This window comes from Phascolarctos cinereus, unplaced genomic scaffold (genome assembly GCF_003287225.1).
Source record: "Phascolarctos cinereus isolate Bilbo 61053 unplaced genomic scaffold, phaCin_HiC Scaffold_43;HRSCAF=565, whole genome shotgun sequence".
In the NCBI taxonomy this organism is placed as follows: Eukaryota; Metazoa; Chordata; class Mammalia; order Diprotodontia; family Phascolarctidae; genus Phascolarctos; species Phascolarctos cinereus.
Window position 1 is genome coordinate 46648 of NW_027555780.1, and position 24771 is coordinate 71418.

Below are 24771 nucleotides of genomic sequence, written 5' to 3' on the forward strand. Positions count from 1 at the left end.
CTCGGGAGGGCGTTCAAGTGTTCTCCTGCAATCTCACACCGCGACAGATTTGAACTCTGGGCCACCAGAGATACTCAGGCAACCGTGGCCGGAATACAGTTCATGGTCGGTAACGTCAGCTCCACCCGCTTCCCACAGGCCCCCCGCTAAGACTCCAGGAGCGGCCCTCTCGGTCTGCCCATCCCTTGGTTCTTTTAAACCCCCCCCTTCCCCCACTCGGCCACGGGCCCTACTGGGTTCCTTTTACCCGCCCCACCCCTAACAGAACCCCAGACAAGAGAACCTGACTATTCTCTTGTCCTCCAGGTGGCTTACCTTACTGAAACCATTGCAGGTGCCACACAGGTATAGAGGAAGGAGCAGAACTGGACAAGTGTCCATGGCACAGTCTATACATCTCCTTGTTCATCCCTTGTACCCCGGAGAAAAACCTATTTGTTTGTGTATTCATACCCTCAAGTCTTTCTATATGTTTTCATTATATTCATAATATTGAAGAACTCCCATATTCTCTTTCCATATTCATACTGAGAAATACTTATGTATTCTTTCTATATTCATATGAAGGACTTCTGGTAGAGCCTCTGACATGGGTACACATATATTATCTAGGTGGTTCAGTGGATAGTGTCTGGTGTGGGCTCAGCAAGATCTGAATGAAAATGCAGTTCCAGATGTCACCCTGGGCTATGTGCCCCTGGCCAAGTACTTCACCCTCTTTGCCTCAGTTTTCTTTTCTGTAAAATGAGCGGCAGGGGGAGATGGCAAGCCACTCCAGAATCTCTGCCAGGAAAGCCTCAAAATGCACCACAAAGTGTCACAAATGACTGAAAAAACAACTAAATGATATTTATCTATTTTTTTCTTCATTGAAGTGTGAGCACTTTTTGTCTTTATACATTAACAAGTACCCCACCATTTCCCTGTGGGAGAAGATGTGGACTCCTATATGTTGAGAAAGAATATGATGATTCCTATAACAGCATATAGACATGGAGAGAGAAAAGAGGACTCATATATATAGAAAGAGAAAGAATAAGTGAGTCCTTATTTATGTGAAAATAGAGAATACATGCACACTTCTATGTCAATACATGGAGAAGGATGTATGAATAAACAGACGTAATACTGAGAGATAGAGAAGTACATCAATGGGAATGTATCTTCACAATTTATGATTGTTGACATATGTGAATAGTGAACAGAGGAGTACATATGTGTGTGTATGGATCTAAAGAAAGGATATATGACTATTACTGTATGAAGAGACTTGGATAATACTGGAGTATTCGCATACGAGAATCTAGATAGAAAATATCAGTATAAATATATGAGTATACAGAATAGGTGAGTACACATATGTGTCAACATTGAGAGTATATGAATACCCATCCACAAGAAAGCCCTTATTTTTCACCCACTTTTTCCATGAGATTTGCCAAATGAGTTTATATTCCAAAGCTGTTTTGCCTATGGTATCCCACCTCTCTCCTTAGAAAGTAAGTGAACGGTTGGGCACAACAGTATAGAGCACCCTTTCTTCACCTCCCAATTGCAAATGACTTCTCTCAGTCTAAATTCCATATGAAACGATTCCATTCAGGGGGAGTGTGCCCTGTCCCTGTTTGTGTGTGTGTGTGTGTGTGCGTGTGTGTCTGTGTGTGGGTGTGTGTGAGAGAGACTGGGATGGAGACAGAGACAGAGAGGGAGAGAGATCCTTAGCCCTTTCTTCAAAACACATCCCCTTTTCAATCATGAGTAAGAAAGCAGAACAGTTTCGCTTGGAGGAGTTGGTATTGTAAACCACATTTCTTTTAGCTCTGCTTTCTTTTCTCTCATTGTCACTGGTGTGGGACCAGCCACTGAGCCTTTTCATAAAGCATTCCAGGACTCCTGAACTCCTGTGTTTGTGGCATCATTTCTACAGGCAATTTGATTTAGTTACTTGCCCCATCTTGTCCCCCTTCAGACGTTTAGCATCTTGGAGATGATCTTACAGCTGTCCTTGAGAATGATCTCAATAAGCTAGTCAGAACCCATTTTCCTGAGTAAAATCTGATAGACCTGCTAAAGCTGATAAAAGAAAGGCCACATGAGCTTTGGTCAAGGTGTTGTGCAGGTTCCTGTGCTCACCCTGTCTCCGCCAGGACCCTCATTTAACCCACATTGCTCCCTTTCTTCTGTCCGAAATTGATACCTTTGCTATGTGATCACCTTCCAACCTCTTTCCCGTCTTTGAAAGCCCAAGGGCAGCAACTTGTTCCAGATCCCCCTGTCACCTAGCTTTTCCTCCTTTGCCCAACCTCTAACAATTCCCATATCGAAGACACTCCTCTCTTCCCACAGTAGACTGGGTGTTTTCTGAGGGCAGGAAAGAGGGACTTTGCCTAAGCTTTTACATCCAACTTCCAGGAATACATTCAAGTAGGGCTGGGAGTGAAGCCACTGGAGACCATCCACTCCCTCCCCTCCCATTTTAGAAAGGGAAAAATCCCATTCAGGAAAGGGGTGATATTTGCTCTGACCCACCCTGGTAACTCTGTGGGCAACCTACAGAAATCCCACATTAGGCAGGAAGCTGCTTCTTGGCAGTGCTTCCTGAGGGATCTTCTGCCTGTGAAGGGTGGATGTCAAAGGAGAGTTGTCAACATATAAGCCAACTAGGGTGTCCAGCAAGAGAAACCTGGGCTCAGGGCCTGCTTCAGGTACTTACTTGCTCTGTACCCTTGGCCATGTCCCTGACCTCCCCTTCTCCTCCTTTACACTTTCTCATAAACGAACAGGTTGGACCAGAAGACCCCTGAGTTCTCCTTTAGCCCTGCCACTCACAAAACCTTCCAAGTCCATTCTGAGCTACTCCTCCATGCTGACCTCCCCCCTGAATCACCCATTCCAGGAGGAAAACATAACCAACACACAAAAAGCAACTTGCGAGTCCAATGCTTTCCCTCAAGGCAACTCCCAAGCAAGAAGTTCATCTTTCTAGCCAGTGATCTGACTTGAAAGCCTGCAGTGAAGCCCCTGGGGCTGTCTACAGCTTCTTCACGATCAGAGGTGTTCCCCGCTCCAGCCGACCGGCTTCCCTCCAAACCTGAAGGGGTGAAAACGATGGTCAGATAACTACCACTTGGGGACCATTAAACTATATCAGAGTTAACTTCGAGGTCTTGAGGCAGGTGTAGCGTGGCCCCTGAATCTGCTCTCCTGCAATCTCACAAACTGCCAGATTTGAACTCTGGGCCACCAGAGATACTCAGGCAACCATGGGCGGAGCAGAGCTGATGGTCTGTGAAGTCAGCCATGGCCTTTGTGAGGTCTGAGCCTTTGGCCACCTGGCGAGGCAGTTCCAGCCCCCTCCACAGCGGCCCCCCGCCGAGACCCCAGGAGCCGCCCTCAGGTCTGCCCATCCTGGTTCGGCTAACTGCCCCCACCCCACCACGGGCCCTACTGGGTTTGTTTTACCTACCCAAGCCCCCAAAAGCACCCCAGGCAAGAGTACCTCAGTATTCTTTTGGGCTCCAGGTGGCTTATCTGACTGAAACCATTGCAGGTGCCACACAGGCATAGAGGAAGAAGTGGAACTGGACAAGTGTCCATGGCAGTCTATCCATCTCTTTGTGCATACCTTGTACCCCTGAGATTCAGCCCCCTCAATAAATATAGGAGGTAGCTGGTGGAGGATTGTGGGTCAGCAAAACACTGTCTCCCAGGTCACCCATGCCCTGAGAAGCTGGGGAGATCAATGACCATGCTCTTCTTCATGGATGAGAGAGGGATAGCCATGTCAGAGGATAATCAAAGAAATGAGCAAGCAACCATGCCCAGCCACCACGCACCAGGCAAAGTGTAAATGTACCCGCTGACAAGTACAAAACTGGGAGGAAATATATCCAAGAAAATGGCTGGTCGTAGCTATGAAGGATATTTGTTAAATAAGTAGCAAATTTTGTGGAATGTCAGAGCTAGACGTGACCCTGGAACAGAAAACATCAGAGATTGAAGCAGATCATATTATCATGACAGAATTCCAGAGCTGAAAGGGACATTGGAACCCAGAACATCACTGCTTCAAGGGGACCTCTGACTACATACACTGGCCACACTAGAAGGGTCCTCAGCATGCAGACAGGCAGAGTTGGGAGGGTCTTCAAAACACTGAATATATTTGTCAAAAGGGTATTTGCCTAACTTCACACAGTTAACGCTACAGATCTTCCCAGTTATGGAGTGAAATGAGGTCATCTATTGGTACAGTTGCTTGATTTTTGATCCTTCAAAGCTAATTAAGACCATAGTCTTCCTTCCTCTGTTTGACTTCTGGCAGAACCTGGGACATATACGGTGAAAATGCAGTCTACCTAATTCTGGAGTGAATCCCTCCCCTGAGTGATTTCTCACAATAACTAAATAAAAAAGGGAAAGAAAGAAATTTTCAGTTGCCAGATCATACAAATGAACCCATGCAAGCCCAGCAGAGCTGGGTCTGGTCAAGTGTCTGGTCTAAGACTGGATTTGAACTCAGGTCCTTCTGTCTCCAGGACCGGTGCTCTCTTCACTGAACCACCTAGCTGCCCCTGTCTGAATTTATTTTGGAAAGTGAAAATAACCTCCCAAAGGGAAATAAATGCCGAGACAAGGGCTGCAAGGCCAGATGGAGTTGGAGTTAAGATTAGCTGCCCTCTTTCTTTACCTGTAAAGGTAAACTTTCTTTACCATAGGCATTTTTAGCTCAGATGAGAGGTGATGGCAACACTAGCTCTTCTCATACTGAGAACCCTGATTCTGGGGTCAGAAGGCACACAGGTTCAAGCTCCAGCTCCACTTCTGGACCTTGAGGTGGTGATGAGAATCAGGGCCTCATTTTTCTCATCCTAAAATGGGAATAGTTGTTCTCACAAATGCACGAAGCACTCCATCATCACCCTAAAATAATACGTTGTTTTCAGTCATGTCTGACTCTCCATGATCCCATTTGGGGTTTTCTTGGCAGAGATACTGAAAGCAGTTAGACATTGCTTTCTGTAGCTCGTTTTACAGATGAGCAAACTGAGGCCAACAACACTTCAGTGACTTGGCCAGGGTCACACAGAGAGTAGGTATCTGCAGCCAGATGAAGAGTGCTGGGCTTTAAGTCAAGAAGACTCCAGTTCCAGTACTGCCTCAGACACCTACTGGCTGCATGTGGCCCTGGGCAACTCACTTAGCTGCTGCCTGACTTGTTTTCCCATCTGAAAAATGGGGATAATAACAACACTTACCTCCCAATGTTGAGAGGATAAAAGACAACCTTTACAAAGTGCTTTGCAAACCTTAGAGAGACATAAGGACTAGAGCTATTATTGTTATATCATTGATATTGGTATTATTACTCTTCCCCCAGCAGGGCACAAACATTTCCAAGTTTAGATGATGCAGCTGGAGATGGGCCCCCATTTGATCCACACTCTTGACTAAATTAGAAGAGTTTCTGAACAATTCCCACTGAACCCTGGCTGCCCATCTGCCCCTCGGCCAATTCTGGGCCCCTCAGACTCACAAGTGGCCCAAACTGGGAGGGAGAGAACTTGGAAAGTCTGAGCTGGGAGGGGCGTCAGAATATAGGACATGGACTGTCAGGGCTGGGAGGGAAAGGTAGAGCGAGAGATCCTTGGAACATGGGCCATCAGGGTGGATGGGCATCTCAGAACCTTCTGTTGTTCCTTGCCTGCTCCTGGGGGTCAGCCGTGTCACCGCAGTGCCAGTCCAGGTACCCGCCGAACTCTGATGCCTCAGGCCCACGACTCCATCTCCCCTACCAGCCCACCCTTGGCACTGCTGCTGGCCCAGGCCAGGCTTCACAGCTCCTTGAGCAAGAACCAAGAACCTCCCCAACAGCAAGAACTCCACATCATGCCAAGAAAAACATTTTATTAGTCTACCCTCAAAACTCTGGAGCCCAACATCAGCCTCAAACTAGCTACCTAGCACTTCTGTATAGGTAGGGGGGCTGCCAGCTCATTGTGTGGGTGCTTCAAGCGCTGCTGGCCCTCAAGCTCGCTCGCAGCTTCTTGGGGTCTCGGTCTATGCTGCCCCCAGGCCTGGCTCCCACTGCAGCTCTAGAAAGGCCTTTGGCTCCAAACTCGCCTTTGTGTTTGCCTACACTAAAACAACTTCAATTCTTAAACACATGCACAGTCATTCTGAATTCATGTGAGAGCCACGAGGGACCTTGCCAACCCTCCTCACGGCTTCTTCAGGCCATAGGACATGCCTACAAGTAGCTGGGCCCCGGCAGCAGCGGGGAATGCCAGTCAACCGAGCCGGTGCGCCTGTGCTAATGCAGTTCACTCTTGTCGAATATGTCCTCCAGCCTTTGACTGGGGATGGTCCCAAAGAGCTGGTCGATGTCAGGAGACATGTAGTACTGACGGATGATGGCCTGGCTGAGCTGGGACCCTGGGGCAAGAGACAGAGGTCATGCCAGAGCAGGAGGCTCACAGGGAGATGCCACCCAGGTACTGATGACTGCCCCCTCAAGGCTATTCCAAACCTTCCCTTCTCTCCTCAAGCCTCCCATCACCCCTGGTACCATGAGCCCTGACAGCTAAGAACCTTCCTCCTCCTCCTCCTCCCCACAAAGTTACCCTTCTCCCCTTCTGAGGCCTCTGACCTCAGGCCCCAGCTTCTCCTTTTTTCCCATCTCCATGAGGAGGTGGTCCTTCTGCTCAGCAAGGCCAAGTCCTCTCCAGCTGCCTTAATCCCAACTCTTTCTCTCTAATCTTTTCTGTTTCCCTCTCCAGTGGGGCTGCTTCCCTTGTCTCCCTTATCCCTGAAGACGCCTTAGGAGAGCCTGCCCTGCTACACCTCTCTTCCCCTTCCCCTCTCTCTGCCAAACTCCTTTAAAAAGACAGACTCTCACTGCCCCCCTTCCTCTCCTCAGTTCTTGCAATATGGCCAGCAGTGTCCTAACTACCAAACCAAACAATCCTTCCCTGACCTTTACCTTTCTTCATCTCTCTGTTGCTGATAGCACTACTAGGTGCCTTCTCCTTTCCTGGTTCTCTGTCTCAGCTTTCTTTGTTGAGTCTACTTCCAGATCGTGCCCCCTAACCATGAGTATCCCCCAGGGCTATATCCTGGGCCCTCTTCCCTGTTCTCTCCATATGATCTCATTTGGTGACGTCATCAGCTTTCATGAGTTCAACTACCATGTCTACATAGCATGTACCCAGCCATCACCTCTCTCCTCAGTGCCAGCCCCAAATCACCAATTGCACACCAGATATTTCAAACAGGATATCCCACAGACATCTCAAACTCGGAATATCCAATGTCCAGAATTCTTTCCCTCTCCCCTCGTCCACACTTCCCCCTTACTGCTGAGGGTACTGCCTACTTTGCTCACAATCTCAGTGTTACCAACTCCTCACTCCCTCTCATCCCACATGATCCATCAGTAGCCAAAGTTTTTACTTCCTATTTCCACCTTATCTGACATAGGTCCTGCCATGCCACTCTAGTTCATGCAGGCCCTCGTGGCCTCACCTGCATTAGCACAGTGCCCTCCCAATTGGTCTCCCTGCCTCCAGCCTTTCCCCACCACCACCCATCCTCCACAAGACTACAAAGGGATTTTTCTTTTCTTTCTTTCTTTCTTTTTTTTTTCTTTTTTAGTGAGGCAGTTGGGGTTAAGTGATTTGCCCAGGGTCACACAGCTAGTAAGTGTCAAGTGTCTGGTCTGAGTCCGCATTGGAACCTAGGTCCTCCTGACTCCAGGGTCGGTGCTGTATCCACTGTGCCACCTAGCTGCCCCTCAAAGGGATTTTTCTAAAGCCCAACAGGGCACATCCCTCCCCTACTTAGCCTCTAGGTCAAATAGAAACTTCTGTTGGCATTTAAAGGCCAAGCTTCACAACTTGCTCCCAGCCTACTTTCTACCCTTGTTAGACATTGCTCTCCTTTAGTATACTATAGTCCAATTTAACAGGGAAGACATTTCTAACTGTTTAAGAGATGGGAGTCTACACTTACCGCTGGCCCAAGCAGGAGTAGGCTTTCGGGGCTGGTTCTCATCATCTGTGGAGTCATCACTATGAAGATCCATGCCATAGTTATCATAGCTGTTCTTGGGGCCTCCTGCAGGGTCCTGTGGGGTCATTTCATAAGAGCTGCAAACTAGATTCTGAAGAAGGAAGGAGACTTTTTTATCTCTTCTTGACATACTGAAGGGCACCTTGGGCTGCCAGAGCTGGAAGGACCTTCTGAAATGATCCAGTCTAAACCCTTCCCCCACCACCCAGACTGATGAGGAAGACTGAAGTGCACAGTGGCCACAGGCCAGGACTAAGACTGAGGATATGTGTCCACCTCTCTGAGGCTCAGTTGCTTAACCTGTTAAGTATGGATAATTCACACTCTGGCTCCTAACACAAGGTTGCTGGGAGTCTCAGAGGAGAGAATGTCTATAGAGATGATGACGTCAACAGAAGTCACGGTTTGTGAGGAGTCTGTCTCGTGCCCAGCAGAGCCCGAAGGCACATTTTCTGGGAATGTGTGGACCTCTCCTCGATAAGCTGGCCCTCACGGGGCTAGTGGGGCACTGTCAACTCTTGCTGGACCAAGTACCCGATCGCTGAGGATAAAGGGGAAAGAAGATGGAGACAGCCTCCTCTTGATGCGAGTAGCCCTCTATCATTAGGTAAACCTTTGAGGACACTTCTGAGAGGCCGGGAGCTTTTGGCCTTGACCTTCTGCTGACTGAAAAAAGCTAAACGTCAGTAAATGGTACAGAAACTGGAGTCTGGTCCTGGCCACTGCTTGCAGACAGAGCTGAGGCATGGCCTAGGCTGAAGTGACCAAGCAGGGCTTGGTCCATCTGGTGGCTGGTCCAGAAGGGAGACTCTGAGGTCACAGAATAGTGGGGAGGTTCAGAGTTTTAGAGCTAGAGGGGACCTCAGGGGTCATTAAGTCCATCTCCCTACCCCATTTTGCAGAAGAGAACCTTGGGGACCAAAGAAGCTATGAGATCACACAGCTAATGCTCCATGCTGATAGCTGAAGCCCAGTCCAGTGTTCTCTCACTGTTTTGTCATTAGCCCCCACTGGTCTCAAACATAGCCTTGGGCTATAGCCATCACATGGCATTCACCACGCCAGCCCCCAAACAATCCAACTTTGTAAGGGGGGTAGGCGTGGCTAGACGGTAGCTCATGTGAGAAGGACCCAGGGCTTTTAGGGGACTGGAAGCTCAGTGTGGGTCACCCGAGTGACCATGGCATTCCAGAAAGCCAGGGAGAGAGAGAGAGCTGCTAATGCCCCAAGACAGGCAGGTGGGCAGGGATTCCGAAAAGAAGGAGGAAGCACTGGTGCCCTCTGGTCTCTGCCCCCCTCCTAGGCTCAGGCTACAACCAGAAGCTGGACAGTCCCAGAAAAGGGCAATCCAATGCCAGAGGACTTGGGACCACTGAGCCAGGAGGAGAGAAGGCTAAGGGGCAACACACTGGGTCTGTCTCTTCCTGTCCATGCAGGGTGGGCAGAAGCAATGGCAATGGGGAGAAGCCACAAAGAGGTCACTCTGGGCACCTCCTGACACTCAGAGCTGTCCAAAAACACAACAGGCTGCCTTAGCAAGTAATGGGCTTCCCGACCCTGGGAGGCTGAATGACCATTTGCCCCAGCACTGGAAAAGGAGCCAGGGTGGGCTTGGCTAGTGGCCTAAGAGCCTCCTGGGAGCCTGCCTTTCTACAGCTCTGGGCAGGTCACACCTCCTAGCACCTGTATGGCCTTGCCAGGTGAGAAGGGGGCGGGCAGGGAGCCACAGGTGGGGCCTCACCTGCACATCCACCTTTACATTCCAGCATTTGTTACTGACCCAGGCAGCAGCTGCAGCATCCTTGGCCTTCTCCTGCTCCTCCTGCAGCTTCTTTGGCTCTTGCTGTTGATGGTGACACTCCTCCTGGGGCCAATGCAGCACACGAGTGAGTCCTGGAAACCCACCTGCCCCCCACCCTGTGCCCGGTTCCCAGAAAAAGCCCAAGAGACCAGGGGCAGCAGCCTCAGAATGGGCCATGGAGAGAAGGGGGACGGCTGTAGCCACGCCCAAGGACCCGTCTGTGCACAGATGAGGAGACTAAGGGCCATCCCCACCCAGTGCCTCACCTTCTTCCTCTTCTCCAGTTCCCACAGTAATCTCTTCTTCTCTTGCAGCTCCCTGAAAACCAAACACCCAACCTCATTAGTCACCAGCAGGAAGGGGGGCCAGAGGGCTGACCCTCACCCAAATCCCACCCTGCCACTATCCCCAGGGCTTAACACATCACTCTATAGCTGCTGGTGGCAACTGGACAGAGGATTTGCAAAAAGGAGAAACATCAAAGGAAGCCAGTAGAATGTAAGCTTCCAGAGGGCAAGACGTGGTTTGTTTCTGTCTTTGTAGCCCCAGTACCTAGAAACAGTGGCATGTACATAGTAGGCACTTAATAAATGCTCAGTGAAATGTATTTTCTGTTGTATCTATTCCAAGAACGTTCTCAAACATTCTTCTGGCAGAGGAAAGGTGGAAGGTAGGTGTCTGAGCCCTTGTGTTTCTCTCCAGTACCACAGTGCCATCAGTTATCCCAAGCTGGGACATCTGGTGAAGGAGCTGGGAACTGGCACTGCCTCCCACCAGAGCGCTCCTCCCTCTTTAAGGCCTCTGAACAGGCCCCTGGGCTCAGGCACTTGGAAGACCCTACAGAGATGGTGCAGAGACCAAATGAGACCCTGACGTAAGTGCTTTGAAACTAAACGAAATGATTAATGTAAGAGATGCATAAGTATATGGATGGAATTTCTTATCTGGACCAGCAATTTCATCAGAGCAGGGAACCTGGTGTGGAAACTGCCCCACCCAGTGTAGATGGGGCCACACGGCATGAATGAAAGGGCTCTCAGCCACACTACAGAGAGGCCACATCTACAAGGGGGAGAGGCTGGAACCACACTGACATGGTGGAAGTATCTCTACGAAAGAAGGAGCAAGCTGATGGGGGAAGGGCCAATCAAATTGTGATCTATGCATGGAATAGAATATTATCATGCAGCCAGAAATAACCAGTGAGACATTCAGGAAGACTCCTTTGACCTGGTACCGACAGAAGGAGACCCAGGAGAAGACCAGGCCTGATGACAGAAAGCGTCAGCTGAAAAGTGGAAGGAAAGGACAATGTGGACTGAAGAGTCACATGATCCCTTGTTCCCAGGACTCGTGCCCTTGGCTGTAGGGAGGTGGAGGGCACAGTGTTGCAGCTTATCTTTCCTTTACACAAGGAAGAATTCAGTGGGAGGAGGAAAGGGAGCATGTCTCTCAAAGACATTACTAAAACTTATTTTTAAAATACATAAATAAAAATAAACACTTCCTTGGGCTTGAATCCTTCTGCCAACAATTACTATTTGTGTTATAAGCAAGTCTCTTAACTCCTCTAAGCCTCAGTTTTCTTATCTGCAAGATGAGGATAATACCTGCAAATGCAGGCCTCTTAAAAGCATTGTGAGACTTTAAAACAGTGAAGGAGATGGGCCTAGCTGCCTACACTGGAAAACAGAGTAGATGAAGAATACATCCTGCCCCCATTATCCCACACAGTTGGTCACCCCAATGGGTATATACATGGATAAAGGGAAAAGGCCTTGACTTAGTAACTGATCTGCTCTAGGCTGAGTGTGAGGGATCAAGATGCTCACTTGAGTCCTAGATAAGATGAGCTGGGCCCAGAACAGTGCAGGAAAAATGGAGCAGAACAGGGTCTGTCTGGAGAATCGTGTGGATCCTCCCTGACCCCAACTGCTCCCTGACCTGAAAACCCATCGTCTCCACAGACCTACGCTACCAGCAACACCACCACAACCTCGGGCTCCCCCGAGGCCGTGGGCGAGTCTCATGACAGTGTCCAATTATCACCCCCACTTTTCAGGAAAAGAAACCGAGTCTTGGAGTGGGGAAGGGATGGGCTTAAGGCCACACTGAGAGTAAATGATAGAGCCAAGACGTGAGCCTAGATCTCACCTGCATTCTGGAACATCGCCCACTTGCCCTGCTGCCCAAGCACAGCTTGGCAAAGCCCCTGGAGTCGGGCCGGGGTCTGCTGGGATCTCATTCACACTCAGTCTCTCACAGTGACATATACACCCAATCCCTGTGACACACATTCACAATCTCACAGCCTCTCTCTCTCTCACACACACACACACATACACACACAGGCAGAGAAGGCATGACCAGTGGGCAGGCCCTCACCACTTTTCCTGCAGCTTCTCGGGCTCCCTCTCAAGGGCCAGCTGCTGCTTCTCCTGCTCCATGATTCTCCGGGCCTCAGCCACCTTCCACAGACGCTCCTCTTCTTCCTTCGCAGCTGTTCCTGGCACCTCCACTTTTCCTCCTCCTGGAGCTGGGAAAGAGAGGGAGACCATTCAGGCAGGCCAGGTGAGGTTGGGGGTGAAGCGGGCACAGCAGAGCAAAACCCTTGGCCCCTTCCAGCTCTAAATTAATGACTGTACAGGAGCCATCCTTGTTCAACCCAAATGTCCAAACTGCCCATGTGTTTGACTGCGGAACTAAGTTCTGGGCTAAAGAACAATTAGGCTTAGCCCACCAGAAAGAAACAGGCCAGTGAGGGAGAGCACTCATCCCAGAAAGAAGCCACCTCTTCCTGTCACTCAAGGAATCTCTCTCTTTTAGTGCCCCCCGCCCTGACCTTTTCTTTTTCATGATGCGTGGCTTGGGTCACCTCATCTGTTCCTTACCAAGAATTCTGGGAGGCAAATAGAATTTTACAAAAGAGGAAACTGAGGCAGGCAGCAGTTAAGTGACTTGCCTAGGGTTGCACAGCTACTAAGTCTTGAGGCTGGATCTGAATTTTGGTCCTCCTGACTCAAGGCCCAGCATACTGGACCCTACAGCTAGCTGCCCCACAAGGAAGGGGTGTGTCTCAGCCCTCATCCAGTGAGGCCTAAGGAACTGACGATGGGCAGCTCTGCTCCTGCCTCCTTGGGCCTCCATCTCTCCCCCCTGGGATGCCCCCATCCTGCTCCACTTCCCTGCTGAAGCCTCTTCCGCCTCCTCCAGCTTCTTAGCTTTCTCCCTGGCCTCCTCCTCAGCCAGTCGCTCCTCCTTTGACTGCCAGCCACCAACACTGAGCGACCAATCCGACCCCCTCGTTTTACAGGTGAGGAAACATAGGGCGCAAAGGCCTGCCTCAGTTTCCCCGTCTGCAAAAGATCTCTTACAGCCCTCAGGTCGTCGTCCGGTGAGGCCAAGGGCCCGCCGGGGTAGACGCGCCTCCACGAGGCTGGCCCCCCCTACGGGGAGAAGAGGAACCCCCCCGGAGAGGACGAGGACGCGGCGGGGGCCTCACCTAGCTTGCTCCAACACGCCCAGCCTGCCTCGCCCCGCGTCTCGAGGTCCTCGACTCCGGGGAAGACGACGCCGCCGCTTCAGTAGACGAGGTCTGAGGCGGGAAGCCAGGATTTTGAAAACAGAAGGCGTGGCCGATAGCGGGAAAGGCAGACCGGGCCGCTTATTGGCCCTCCTGGGTGACAATCAACGCCGATCCGAGGCGAGGTCAACGCCTTGCTTTCCACTTTTGGTCCTGGAGGCACCCCGGAGGGGAGGGGCGGCGGCCAAATGCTCTGAGAGGCGGGGGAAGACCAAAAGTCCCGGCGTGCCTCGCGGTGGCACCGCCCCCCTCCCCCCCTCCCCTGTTCCTTAACACTTAGTTACCGGGCTTTTATTAACTTCTCCAGGCCTATGTTGTAGCTGTCCCGTAGACGTAAACTTCTTAATGATTAATCTCAGAACCTCCAGAATCTGTTAAGATGTCTTTACTTGTATCTAATTTTTAACTCTAGGTCTAGGCTGGTCAGGCCTGGACCCACATGGAAAGGAGTTTTACAGGTTTGTTGTTTTCCTGGCTGCAGTCTTTCGAAGTCTCTGGCTACCTGCATTTTATATCTTACAAGGTACAGACACAGAGACACACTGACAGACAAACTGACAGGACAAATACAATACAAACATAGTGTTCACTTAATGACACAGAGAGAGGGAATTAGAGGCTTGTTAGAAAACCCCCAACACTAATTAGCTATTAGTATTCCAAGGAAGGGGGTTGGGGAATTTGCAAGGATCCAAGACCTGAGAGTGTAACTGGACCTTTTGAGTCTTGCTCAAAGTGTCCCTGAGATTGCAGAATCAAAGGGGCAAGTCCCAATGAAGTTAAATTTGGGGATCTGAGTCCCCATCAGGACCATGCATAGAGTGCAGGAATGGAAAGCCAGGTCCTGCCCACAGTGTACCATTACTAACTGCTCAGGGAATCATTATGTTGAGGAATTCTCTCCACTGCTTGGGAGCTTTTAGCGTCCCATGACTGAGGGTCAAGGATAGGAGGCCAGCTAAGGAATTGGCTCTGGCTAACAGCACATTCAGCTTCCTGGGGGTAACCTTTCAGGCCGTCTTAGAGTATATAGGCAATCAGCAGCCTTCTGTGGTAATTTAGGGTGCATAAATAACGCATTTCCCAGGAGAGGGAGGGATGGATCAAGGGGGGGGGTCAGCCAAGGGAGAAAGGGGAGTACTTGGAATGAAACTGGCAGGATTTATTATCAGTAAGAAAACATTCCCTGCTTAAGACCAGGACACAAGGAGAATTGTAAAAGCAGGACACAATTGTAAAAGTAGTCCTTTTAGAGAACTGTAGGGTCTGTGATCCAAAGACAACAAGTTGGTGTTACAATAATAGATGAGACCATCTGTTTTACTATGTCCTTATATAAGGGTTGGGGACTTTCTAACATTATTAGGTTACCAAGTGGATGGGGGGTCGGTGCTGTGGGATTTCTTCATGGTTGTCCATCTAGTTCATCCAGATGTAGTGAAATGCATAAATCATTAGCATTTCTATATATTACCAAACAAAATCCAGCAGCAAGAAATAAAAAGTAATTCCATTGAAAATAACTGTAAATGATATAAAATATAAAATCTACTTGCCAAGACAAACCCATTTGAATATGAGTACAAACTGATTGTATATGAATACAATCACAAAACACATTTCACACAATAAAGTCAGATCTAAACAATTGGAAAAATATTGCTCATGGGTAGATGGAACCAATATAATAAAAATGGCAATGCTGCCTAAATTAATCTATTCAGTGCCAGACCAATCAACTACCAAACAATTATTTTATAGAGCTAAAAAGATATATAAAAAACAAATTCATGTGGAGAAACAGAAGGTCAAAAATACCAAGGGAATCAATGAAGGAAAAAAAAAACCATGAAGGAAGGTAGCCTAACCTTACCAGATCTCAAACTATCATAAAGCCATAATTATCAAAACAGTTGGGTAGTGGCTAAGAAAGAGAATATTGGATTAGGTACACAATACACAGTAGTAAAGGACCACAGTAATCTGGTGTTGCATAAACCCAAAGACTCAGACTACTGGGACCACAACTCCCTCTCTGACAAAAATTGCTGGGAAAACTCAAAAATAGTTTGGCAGAAACTAGGTAGAGACAAACATCCTGCAAATTGTCGTTTGTCCTTTTTTCTTGAAGAGGACCATGACATCAGGGAAGTGATGCCAGGACTTGCAAGTGAATGGGATTTAAGTGAGGGAGGGCTGTGCAAAGTGACCGCCCTCACTTTCTCCTCTGGAGTATCTGGGTCCAGTGGCCAGATATAGATCAGGATGTCTGGAGATGACCCCAGCTGCAGTGGGAGACCTTGGCCTTTTTCAGCTAAGGTCTTTCCCAGGTCTCAGTTTGACTGAGGCAATGCCCATTCAGTGCTTAAGGCTAGGTAAGTAGAAATAAGGAAAGGAATGGCCTGTTTTACCAGTCAGGAAAACAAACAAACCAACCAATCCTCTGGGAGGGGAAGACTCTCAGGGTTTCTGGCCACAATACAAACAGCTGCTGTCTACATTCACTATGAGCCAATCCGGGCCCACACAATGACTAGACAGGGCTTAGCCTGGGACCTCTCCGTGGCCAATCAATGAGAGGCAGCGTGACTTGGGTTTAAGACATGGTCCTTACAAAAGAAATCTAGCCTGTAAACCGCCAGATATCTTTTGAGGTTTCCGTGATCAAAAGAGAGAAACAGTGCCTGCCCTCAGGAAGTTTACGTCTAAGGGAGAGAGCTGCAACACAGACCTAGAGAAGTCAATCAAAGCCAGGTACCTAAGTGTTAATGAACGGGGGGGGGGGCGGTGCCACCGCAAGGCACGCCGGGACTTTTGGTCTTTCCCCGCCCCTCAGAGCATTTGGCTGCCGCCCCTCCCCTCAGGGGTGTCTCTAGGTCCAAAAGCGGAAGCAAAGGCGTTGACATCGCCTCGGATCGGCGTTGATTGTCACCCAGGAGAGCCAATAGGAGGCCCGGTCTGCCTTTCCCGCTATCGGCCACGCCTTCTGCTTTGAAAATCCTTGCTTCGTGCCTCAGGCCCCGTCTACTGAGGCGGCGGCGTGGTCTTCAACAGAGTCGAGGGCCTCGCTACACGGGGCGAGGCGGGCCGGGCCAAGTGGAGCAGGCTAGGTGAGGCCGCCTCCTCCTCCTCTCTGGGGGCGGCTCCCCTCTCCCCGCAGGGGGGCCGGCCTCGCGGAAGCGCGTCTACCCCGGCGGCCCTCGGCCTCACCCGATGACCGCGTGAGGGCCGTAAGAGACTATTTGCAGACCGGGACACTGAGGCAGGCCTTTGCGCCCTCTGTTTCCTCACCTGTAAAACAAGGGGGTCGGATTGGTTGCCCAGTGTAGGATCGAGGCCCGACTCTTCCCTCAGCCCACGCTGGGAGCGAGGGAGCGAGCCAGGCTGCTCCCGTTTTATGGATGGGGGAGCAGAGGGGGTGGTGTTGGGGCCGCAGGCTCTGGCTCGCCGTTTCTGGTCACGAGCCCCAAGAAGGAGCCCCTTTCTTCAGCTGCGTGGCAGCTTTCTAGCTCCTTAGGCAATGCGTGTCGGTTGAAAGACTTGAACTCTTCCTCTCAGTCTTCCCTTCCTGCCTGAGACAAGCCTTGATCGCTGGGCAAGTCACTAGTGACAGGCAGGCTTGAGTGGAGCAGGGGCCGGGTGCCCACAGGGCTGCTGGGATACCTTCCCAGCCCCGGGTCTCAGGAGCAGGGCCTCTCATCCGTTTCCATGTGCACTGATCTCTCGGGCAGTCTGGGGAAGCCTGCGAACCTCTTTTCTCAGCGTGGTGATTGACACGCAGAAAGCCAACTGCACAGGCATAGGAGAGGACCGATTCCATAGACATGTAAAAATCAAAGAGTAGAAAATCACAAAGTCACAGACCTCCCAGAAATCTGGCCCTGCAAGAATCCCTTTCCTGCACAAAATGTTACGTATTGTTGTTATTACTGCCACTTTAGGCTGTAGGACGTGTGCTTGCATTGACTTAGAACTGCGTAGTAGTCCTGGTTTCACAGATTTAAGACTGGAAGGGACCCCAAAGGCCAAGTTCAGTGCCCTTCTTTTGCCCATGAGGACACCTGAGGCACGGAGAAGTTGGCCCAGGGTCGCACAGCTAGTGAGGGAGGTGACATTTGAATCCAGGGCTTCCTGACCCCGAGTCCAAAGACCCCCTCCTCCCACCGTGCCACACAGGATGGACGGAAAGCACGAGTTCCAAACAAGGACATCACCTACCTGTCTCCTGGAAATTGCTCTCTATTTCTTTGTTCACTCTGTATTTGCTTCTAAACAGAGACACCCTGGGTTAAGCACTTTCAAGGACCTCAAAGGTTTTCTAGACCAACCTGCCCTTCCTCTAATCTCAGGTTCAGTGATTGGCCCATGTTCACACAGCATGTGTTGGAGCTGGAATTCTAACCCAGATCCTTTGATTCTCTGTGCCACATCTGCAAAGCAGTGCTCATCTGCAGCCACCTTACTCTAGATGAGTTCAGATGCTTCTTGTTTCTTGTTAAGGGTCTGCTTGATTGCTGCTTCCTCCCTCTCCTTTACTTAACCCTGCTGGCAAGGCTTGGTCGTAACCCTCAGTCTGTCTTTGAGTGCCATCAGACGCCTGGTTAGTGGGTGACGTTATTTGGGGGGCAAGGAGCTCATAACTGTTAGGGGTTTGGCCTGAGGCCAAATGTGTTACAGAATATACTGTGTGGAGGAGAGGGGCGTTGGAGTGGTGGGGAACCTTGACTGAACGGAGAAAACCACTGTGGCCTCAATTCCTGCATCCCATCTCTTCCAGTTAGGGGGGCTCTGCATGGGAAGGTGGCAAGTTTAGGGTCAGAGAGAGAGTTTTAGAATATTTGCCAGCTGCTGTTGTACCTGGGTAAAGTGTTCCAAACCCATCCCTCATCAGGCTCTGTACTGGGAGGGAGAGCAGTGGTTGGGGACCTGGCATCACCTCTGCCCCTGAGGGGAGTGCAAGCTGGCTGACAGTGGTTCAGAAGCAAGACCACAACTTATTTTATGATCTTAAGCCAAGGTTTCCTTAGCATGGGGTCATTTTGATTGGGGCGGGGCAGGGGTGTAGGGAGTGGGAGAGAAGCCTCAGAAAGTGGATGAAACTTCTTAGATAAGCAAAGTCTTTCCTTGTGGAGGGAGGGTGTTCTTGTAACCGCTAATTTTTTTTCTAACCACTAATTAAAGAGGAAATCTTTGTTTTATTGTTTTTTTTGCACCAGTCACACAACACCACCCCACATATCCCAAACCCCCAACTGTGAGCTGTATTATGCAAAAAAAAAAAAAAAGAAGAAGAAGAAGAAGAAGCAAACCAAACTGACACATTCCCCACTTGATGGGCATCCCCTCAACTTCTAATTCTTTACCCCCAGAAAAGAGCTGTTATAAATGTTTTTGTACTTATAGGTGCTTTTCTTTTTTGTTTTTTCTCTCTCTTAGGATACAGACCTAGTGGTTATATTGCTAGGTCAAAGGGTACACATGACTTTATAGCCCTTTGGGCATAGTTCCAAATTGCTCTACAGAAGGGTTAAATCAGTTCACAACTCTACCAACAGTACATTAATGTCTCATTTTTCCCACATCCCCTCCAAATCTGTCATTTACCTTACCTGTCCTTTTAGCCAATCTAATAAGTATGAGGTAGTACCTCAGAATTGTGTTCATTTGCATTTCTCCAATCAGTAGTGAGTTAGAGTATTTTTTCATATGGCTATAGATAGCTTTAATTACTTCATCTGAAAACTGATCATATCTTTTGATCATTTATCAGTTGGAGAATGGCTCTTATTTTTATAAATTTGACTCAGTTCTCCATATGCTTGAGAAATGAGGCCTTTATCAGAGAAACTTCAAATTTTCTTTTCATAGTTACTGTTGCTAACTGTATTTCCTTCCCTCCATTTATTCTATTCTCTCTCTCCCTTCACCCTGTCCCTCTTCAAAAGTATTTCGCTTCTGAGCAACCTCTCCCCCAATCTACCCTCCCTTCTACCACCACCCCTTTCTCTTATTCCCTTCCTCTGCTTTCTTGTAGGGTAAGATAGATTTCTGTGCCCAATGTGTATGTTATTCCCTCTTTGAGCCAATTCCGATGAGAGTAAAGTTCACTCACTCCCCTTCCCTTCCTCTCCACTGTATTTTTACGTTATTTTTAGTTTATTTTTTAGGCAGTTGGGGTTAAGTGACTTGCCCAGGGTCACACAACTAGTAAGTTTTGGTCTAAGGCTGAATTTGAACTGAGGTCCTCCTGACTTCAGGGCCGGTACTCTATCTACTGTGCCACCTAGCTGCCTTCCCTCTCCACTGTAAAAGCTTTTTCTTGCCTCTTTTCTGTGAGATAATTTCCCCCCATTTTCTCTCTCCCTTTCTCTTTCTCTCAGTACATTCCTCTCGCCCCTTTATTTTTTTAGATATCCCTTCATTTTCTACTCACACCTGTTCCCTCTCTCTATATGTACTCCTTCTAACTACCCTAATATGAGAAAGATTTTATGAGTTAAAAATATCATCTTCCCATGTAGGAATAGAAACAATTTAACCTTATTAAGTCCCTTATGATTTCCCTTTCCTGTTTACCTTTTTATGCTTCTCTTGAGTCTTATATTCAAAAGTCAAATTTTCTATTCAGCTTTGGTCTTTTCATCAAGAATGTTTGAAATTTCTCTATCATATTGAATGTCCATTTTTTAACTTGAAGGTTTATACTCAGTTTTTCTGGGTAGATGATTCTTGGTTTTAATCCCAGCTTCTTTGACCTCCAGTATATCATATTCCAAGCCCTGCAGTCCCTTAATGTAGAAGCTGCTAAATGTTGTGTTATCCTGATTGTGTTTCCACAGTGCTTGAATTGTTTCTTTCTGGCTGCTTGTAATATTTTCTCCTTCACCTGGGAACTCTGGAATTTGGCTCCAATATTCTTAGGAGTTTTCCTTTGTGGATCTCTTTCAGGAGGAGTTTGGTGGCTTCTTTCCATTTCTAAGGAGGAGGCCCTAAAGGTGTTGTCCAGGTAAATCCAGGGCTGAAGGGCCCATGTGGGTGCAGCAGGAAGGGGCTATTAGCCCAGGGCACAGGACACCAGGCAAACCCTGACTTTGAACTAAAGGGTCATTGGCAGAAATACACATTTAAAAAGGGGAGAGCCTTATGGGAAACCTTACTCCTGTAGCAAGGCAGAGCCAGAGGAACTGAGAAAGAGGAACATGTTTGTCTGTGGCCCATTCCACACCTGCCAATGTTCTGCCAGTTTGGGGGTGTTTTCCTTCCTTTCTCCTCCTCTCTTCTTTTCTTCCCTTCCTTCCCTCCTTCCTTCCCCGCTCTCTCCCTCCCTCTGTGCCAGGCACTGTACAAAGCCCAGAGAACAAGACATTCTCTTCTCTGTGAAGTGGATCTTGTTTCTAAAGGGATCTGACCAGGCCTGAGCACCTCCCTCCCCTCATTCTGGACATGCCCTTCATGTACTCCATCAGTGTCAGAAACTGGCTTCCCCAGGGCATTCCTCCTCCATTTCCCCTCCATGTGCCCTGGTGATCTTTTAATGCTTCTCCTGACACTCAGATTCCATAATTCCTTGCTGCCCTCCTCTCTCCAAGCCCCCATTCCCTTTCCTCTTCTCATTCTCTAGCTTCTCCCTACCTCCCATCCTTGGGTTCTGCCCTCTTTGTCCTTGAGTGCCAGGTGAGGAGGAGTGATCTCTAGAGCTGTAAGGATGGAAGCTGAGCAGGGCCCCTCTAGTCTAATCCCCTCGTTGTGCAGTTGGGAATCCTGAGGTCCAAAGACTTGCCCAAGGTCACTCAAGTCATAAACATCAGAGGTGAAATTTGAACCCAGGGCCTCTGTCTTCCCTAGACCATGCAGCCTCCCTCAATGTAGGCCGTGGGGATCCCTGACCTACTGCCAAGGCTGGCATGGAAGGGGAGGAGGCTGCCAGATTGGGGCCTTGCTCTCCCACGGGGATGAGGGTTCTACCAGATATGGCATCTTATATGAGGCATCTTAGGGTGAACTAAGTACCGTTCAGGTTAAAGGGACCTTTGTGGCCTGGTCTGGGCACAGCATGGAACCAGCTGTGTCCAAAGCTCAATTATCTGGAGCTTCAGGTTAGCAGAATGCTTTACAAACGTTAGCTCCTTTGATCCTTAGAACAGCCCTGGGAGTAGGAGCTGTTATCATCCCCATTTTACAGGGTCACACAGCTGCTAAGTGGCCAAGGTGAGATTCTAACTCAGGGCTTCTTGACTCCGAGTCCAGCACCCTGTGCCACTTAGTTGTCCTCTGTGTGACTGCATCTGTGAGGAAATGTGTCCCAAGTCCCAGACAGACTTTGAGGCTCCAACCTGTTGGGGGCCTGAATAGAGCCCTGGGCTCCCAGACAAAAGAGCTTGAGCAAATCAAATGGCCTCCCTGGACCTCACTTTCTTATCTTTAAGGTGAAGGATTTGGCCTAGACGGATCCCCTGGATTGGGTCCAGGTCTAACCTTCTCAAATGCTGTAAAGACAAGGTTAGCCTTTTCAGAACCCCTGGTGAGTAGGTGAGGCTGGCCCATAGGGATAGCACGGGGAGAAGGAGATTTGTCCTCCTTTCTGACGAGCAGGAAGGCCCAGGGGCTCTTCCAGGCCAAAGGGGCCATTGATGGGGAGGTGAGCAGTTTAGATGTTCTGTGACTCTTCTTTTCTCCTCTTTGCCCCTCAGTGACTTCAGTGTGGAGCCTGAGCTGATGCCCAAAACGCCATCTCAGAGGGACCGCCGGAGAAAGAAATAGTTTTCCTCCATGCAGGATAAGAACAAGCCCCCAACCAGGAAAAGGTAGGTGGCTGCTGGGCCCCAGGGCCAAGCGGGCAGGGCAGGACAGCAGAGACAGGCCTGGGTTTGGTGTCACTATCTGCCTGTGCCCCTCCTCAACTGTGACATCTACATAGGCCTTTGTAAATAGAAGGCCTCCAAGGTCTTGTCCATTAAAATGGTGGTCCTGTGACAAGGGTAGAGCGCTTAGCACCGTGCTCAGTGCTTTGGGAAATATGGAATGAAGTACAAGACGTCGAGGGGAGAGGAGACCCAGAGAAGAAGCAAGGGCAGGGCAGGGGATGATCTTGGTGCTGGTGTGTGGTCCCTCAAGAGGGCCTAGGACCATGGATTTGGAGCTGAAATGGACCTTGGGGGTCCTTGAGTCCAAGATCTTCATTTTTATAGATGAGGAAACTGAATTAAATAGGTAACGTGACTTGCCTAGGGTCACCCAGCTGGGAAGTGTCTGTGGCTGGATTTGAACTCAGGCCCTCCTGACTCCAGGCTCAGTGCTCTGTCCACTGTAAGTTCCTTGAGGGCAGGCATTGTGTTTTTGCCTTTCTTTGTATCCGTAGCACCTTAGCACAGTGCATGGCACATGATAGGGACTTCCCAAATGGTGTTAGATTGGCGGTGCCTAGGGCCCTGCTTTCCGTCTCATGCAGGTTGTCCCACTGTGAGAGACTAAGGAGTCGTTGACACAACCACCAGCTACTTCAGAGCAAAGATAAGCCAGAGAAGCTGGTTCTGGTGGCAGCTGACAATAGCTCCGTCCCTCGTCGGACTCTAACCCAAGCAGCAGCAGCCTCCTCGCCCCCTGAATCGCCCATGGTGCTCCCCATAAAGCCTATGAACCTGGCAGCAGTGAATGGGTTTGTGCCTGTTATAGAGATCAGCGTCAGCGAGCAGCAGAGTGCTGAGAATTACCTGGTGACAAATAAGACCAAGACAGCTGTCGTCAGCTTGGGCTGCAAAGATGAATTGATGTCCAAACAGCAGGCAGAAAGCCTCCCTGAGCCAGCGCCTGGGACCTTCTTGGTGGTGCCCACTGAGGTGCCTGAGGTGCAAGCTGCGGGGTCTGTGGCCAAACTCCAAATAGCCCAGCCAGTGGCTGTGATGACCAAGCCGGGCAGGGCACCCTCCTCACCAGGAACACAGACCCAGCCAGAGATTGAGCTCCTCTTGGACTTGCTGGAAAGCCCTCAGACCGTGATAGGCCCCTGCTGTGACTGGTGCTCGGTGCGTAGGAGCCTGGTGCGCAAATTCTCACAAGCCCACAGGGCCTTCTTGATTCGTAAGGACTCCGTGGTCCCGAAGAAGATCAGCTCTGCTCGACGGTCCTCCAGGAAGCTGGCCCTGGAACCAGCAGTCACAGGCTACATCACCTGTAAGTTGTTTGGCATTTCCTGGGCGCTGAAGCTCAAGCCCTTTGTCCCTCGCAGTCTGTCTGCCTTCTGCCTCGTTTTAGCAGAGATGAGGGTGCCCCAAGCACTCAGGTTCCTAGAATGTCTGCACGGGAAGGGGATTCCAGGATTGAAGAAGAGTTCCTAGAAGAGGAAAGTGGGAAGGAAGGGAGCCCCTCACCCATCCCTAGACTTGGAGGAGTGTCTGAGCCCCCTCCGTACTGTGACAGATGATAGAAGTCACTCTGGGAGGGCCAGAGCAGGGATTGGAGCCTCCTCTGGCTCCTGGTCTCTGTCCTCCATGTGGCCTGGGAAGGCTGGCCTAGCAGAGGATGGGGTTGGTACAGTCTCCCAAGGTGGAAAGGCTGTGGATGATTCCTTGTGCCCAAGAATCTGCCTGATTAAATAACAAGGGATTTGTCATTGGCCCTGCAGGGTCCTGGATGGAGCCCTAAACTGGGAGGCCTTAGCACCTGGGTCATCTCTGGGCAGAGTCACCTTTCTTGACTCAGTTTGCCCATCTGTGAAATGAGAATAATAGCAGTGCCTGCCTGATAGAGTTGTGAGGATCAGGGCATTGACAGGCTTCTTAGCTCCCCTGGTAGTGAAAGGGAGGGCTGAGAGCAGAGGACTTGTGGATCCTCCATAGAGCACCCTCCCCGCCTGCTGGAGAGTGTCCTCTCCACTCCCTTCAGCATCCTCTGAGAACCTATTGTGCTCAGGCTGCCTGCCTAGGGGGTCCCTCTCCTTGATTTCGGAGAGAACGAGTAGATAACCCTATGGGGTGGGAGGCAGTTTAGGTGACACAGATTGGGGCTGAGGCCTGCAAGGCATGTCAGATAGCTAGCAGACATCTCCTGACTCCTTCCAGCTCGTAGCCTTTCACTGAACTACCCTGCCTGCTGTTAGACATTGGATACTAATGACCTGCCTGAGATAGTTGGGTTATCATTTCAGTAAAGAGATTTTGAGGTCCTGTGTTAAGAACCAAGTTGATTTAGAAAGGCCCACAGAGGAGTAACTTTGACGTAGTTCTGAGGCCTTAGTGACATAGAGGGTCTGTGTTGGTCAATCTGACTGTTACCTAAGGGCCTTTTTATCCCAGACTACAGTGCAGAGGCAGCCATGAGG

The 24771-nt window shown here is 49.7% G+C and overlaps 2 protein-coding genes across 5 annotated transcripts; one reads left to right on the forward strand and one right to left on the reverse strand.

The window, feature by feature from the left end:
* Nucleotides 1-5892: 5892 nt before the first annotated feature.
* LOC110203995 (inner centromere protein-like) lies at nt 5893-13662 on the reverse strand. Of its 4 annotated transcripts, none has more exons than XM_020980374.2 (6): nt 13374-13662; nt 12257-12407; nt 10138-10189; nt 9851-9934; nt 8011-8125; nt 5893-6435 (listed from the first exon to the last, which is right to left on the reverse strand). In XM_020980374.2, the coding sequence occupies exons 2-6, from the start codon at nt 12316-12318 to the stop codon at nt 6314-6316; spliced, it is 435 nt and encodes a 144-aa protein (XP_020836033.1). In that variant the 5' UTR covers nt 12319-12407; nt 13374-13662; the 3' UTR covers nt 5893-6313. The 4 variants fall into 4 exon arrangements, with proteins under 4 accessions (XP_020836033.1, XP_020836031.1, XP_020836030.1 ...); XM_020980372.2 differs by having other exon boundaries at nt 9812-9934; XM_020980371.2 differs by having other exon boundaries at nt 8011-8161; nt 9812-9934; nt 13374-13660.
* A 2790-nt stretch (nt 13663-16452) lies between these two features.
* Nucleotides 16453-23788, forward strand: LOC110203996 (inner centromere protein-like). Its single transcript, XM_020980377.1, has 4 exons — nt 16453-16564; nt 20403-20460; nt 22145-22258; nt 22903-23788. The coding sequence occupies exon 4, from the start codon at nt 23066-23068 to the stop codon at nt 23786-23788; it is 723 nt and encodes a 240-aa protein (XP_020836036.1). The 5' UTR covers nt 16453-16564; nt 20403-20460; nt 22145-22258; nt 22903-23065.
* Nucleotides 23789-24771: the final 983 nt, after the last annotated feature.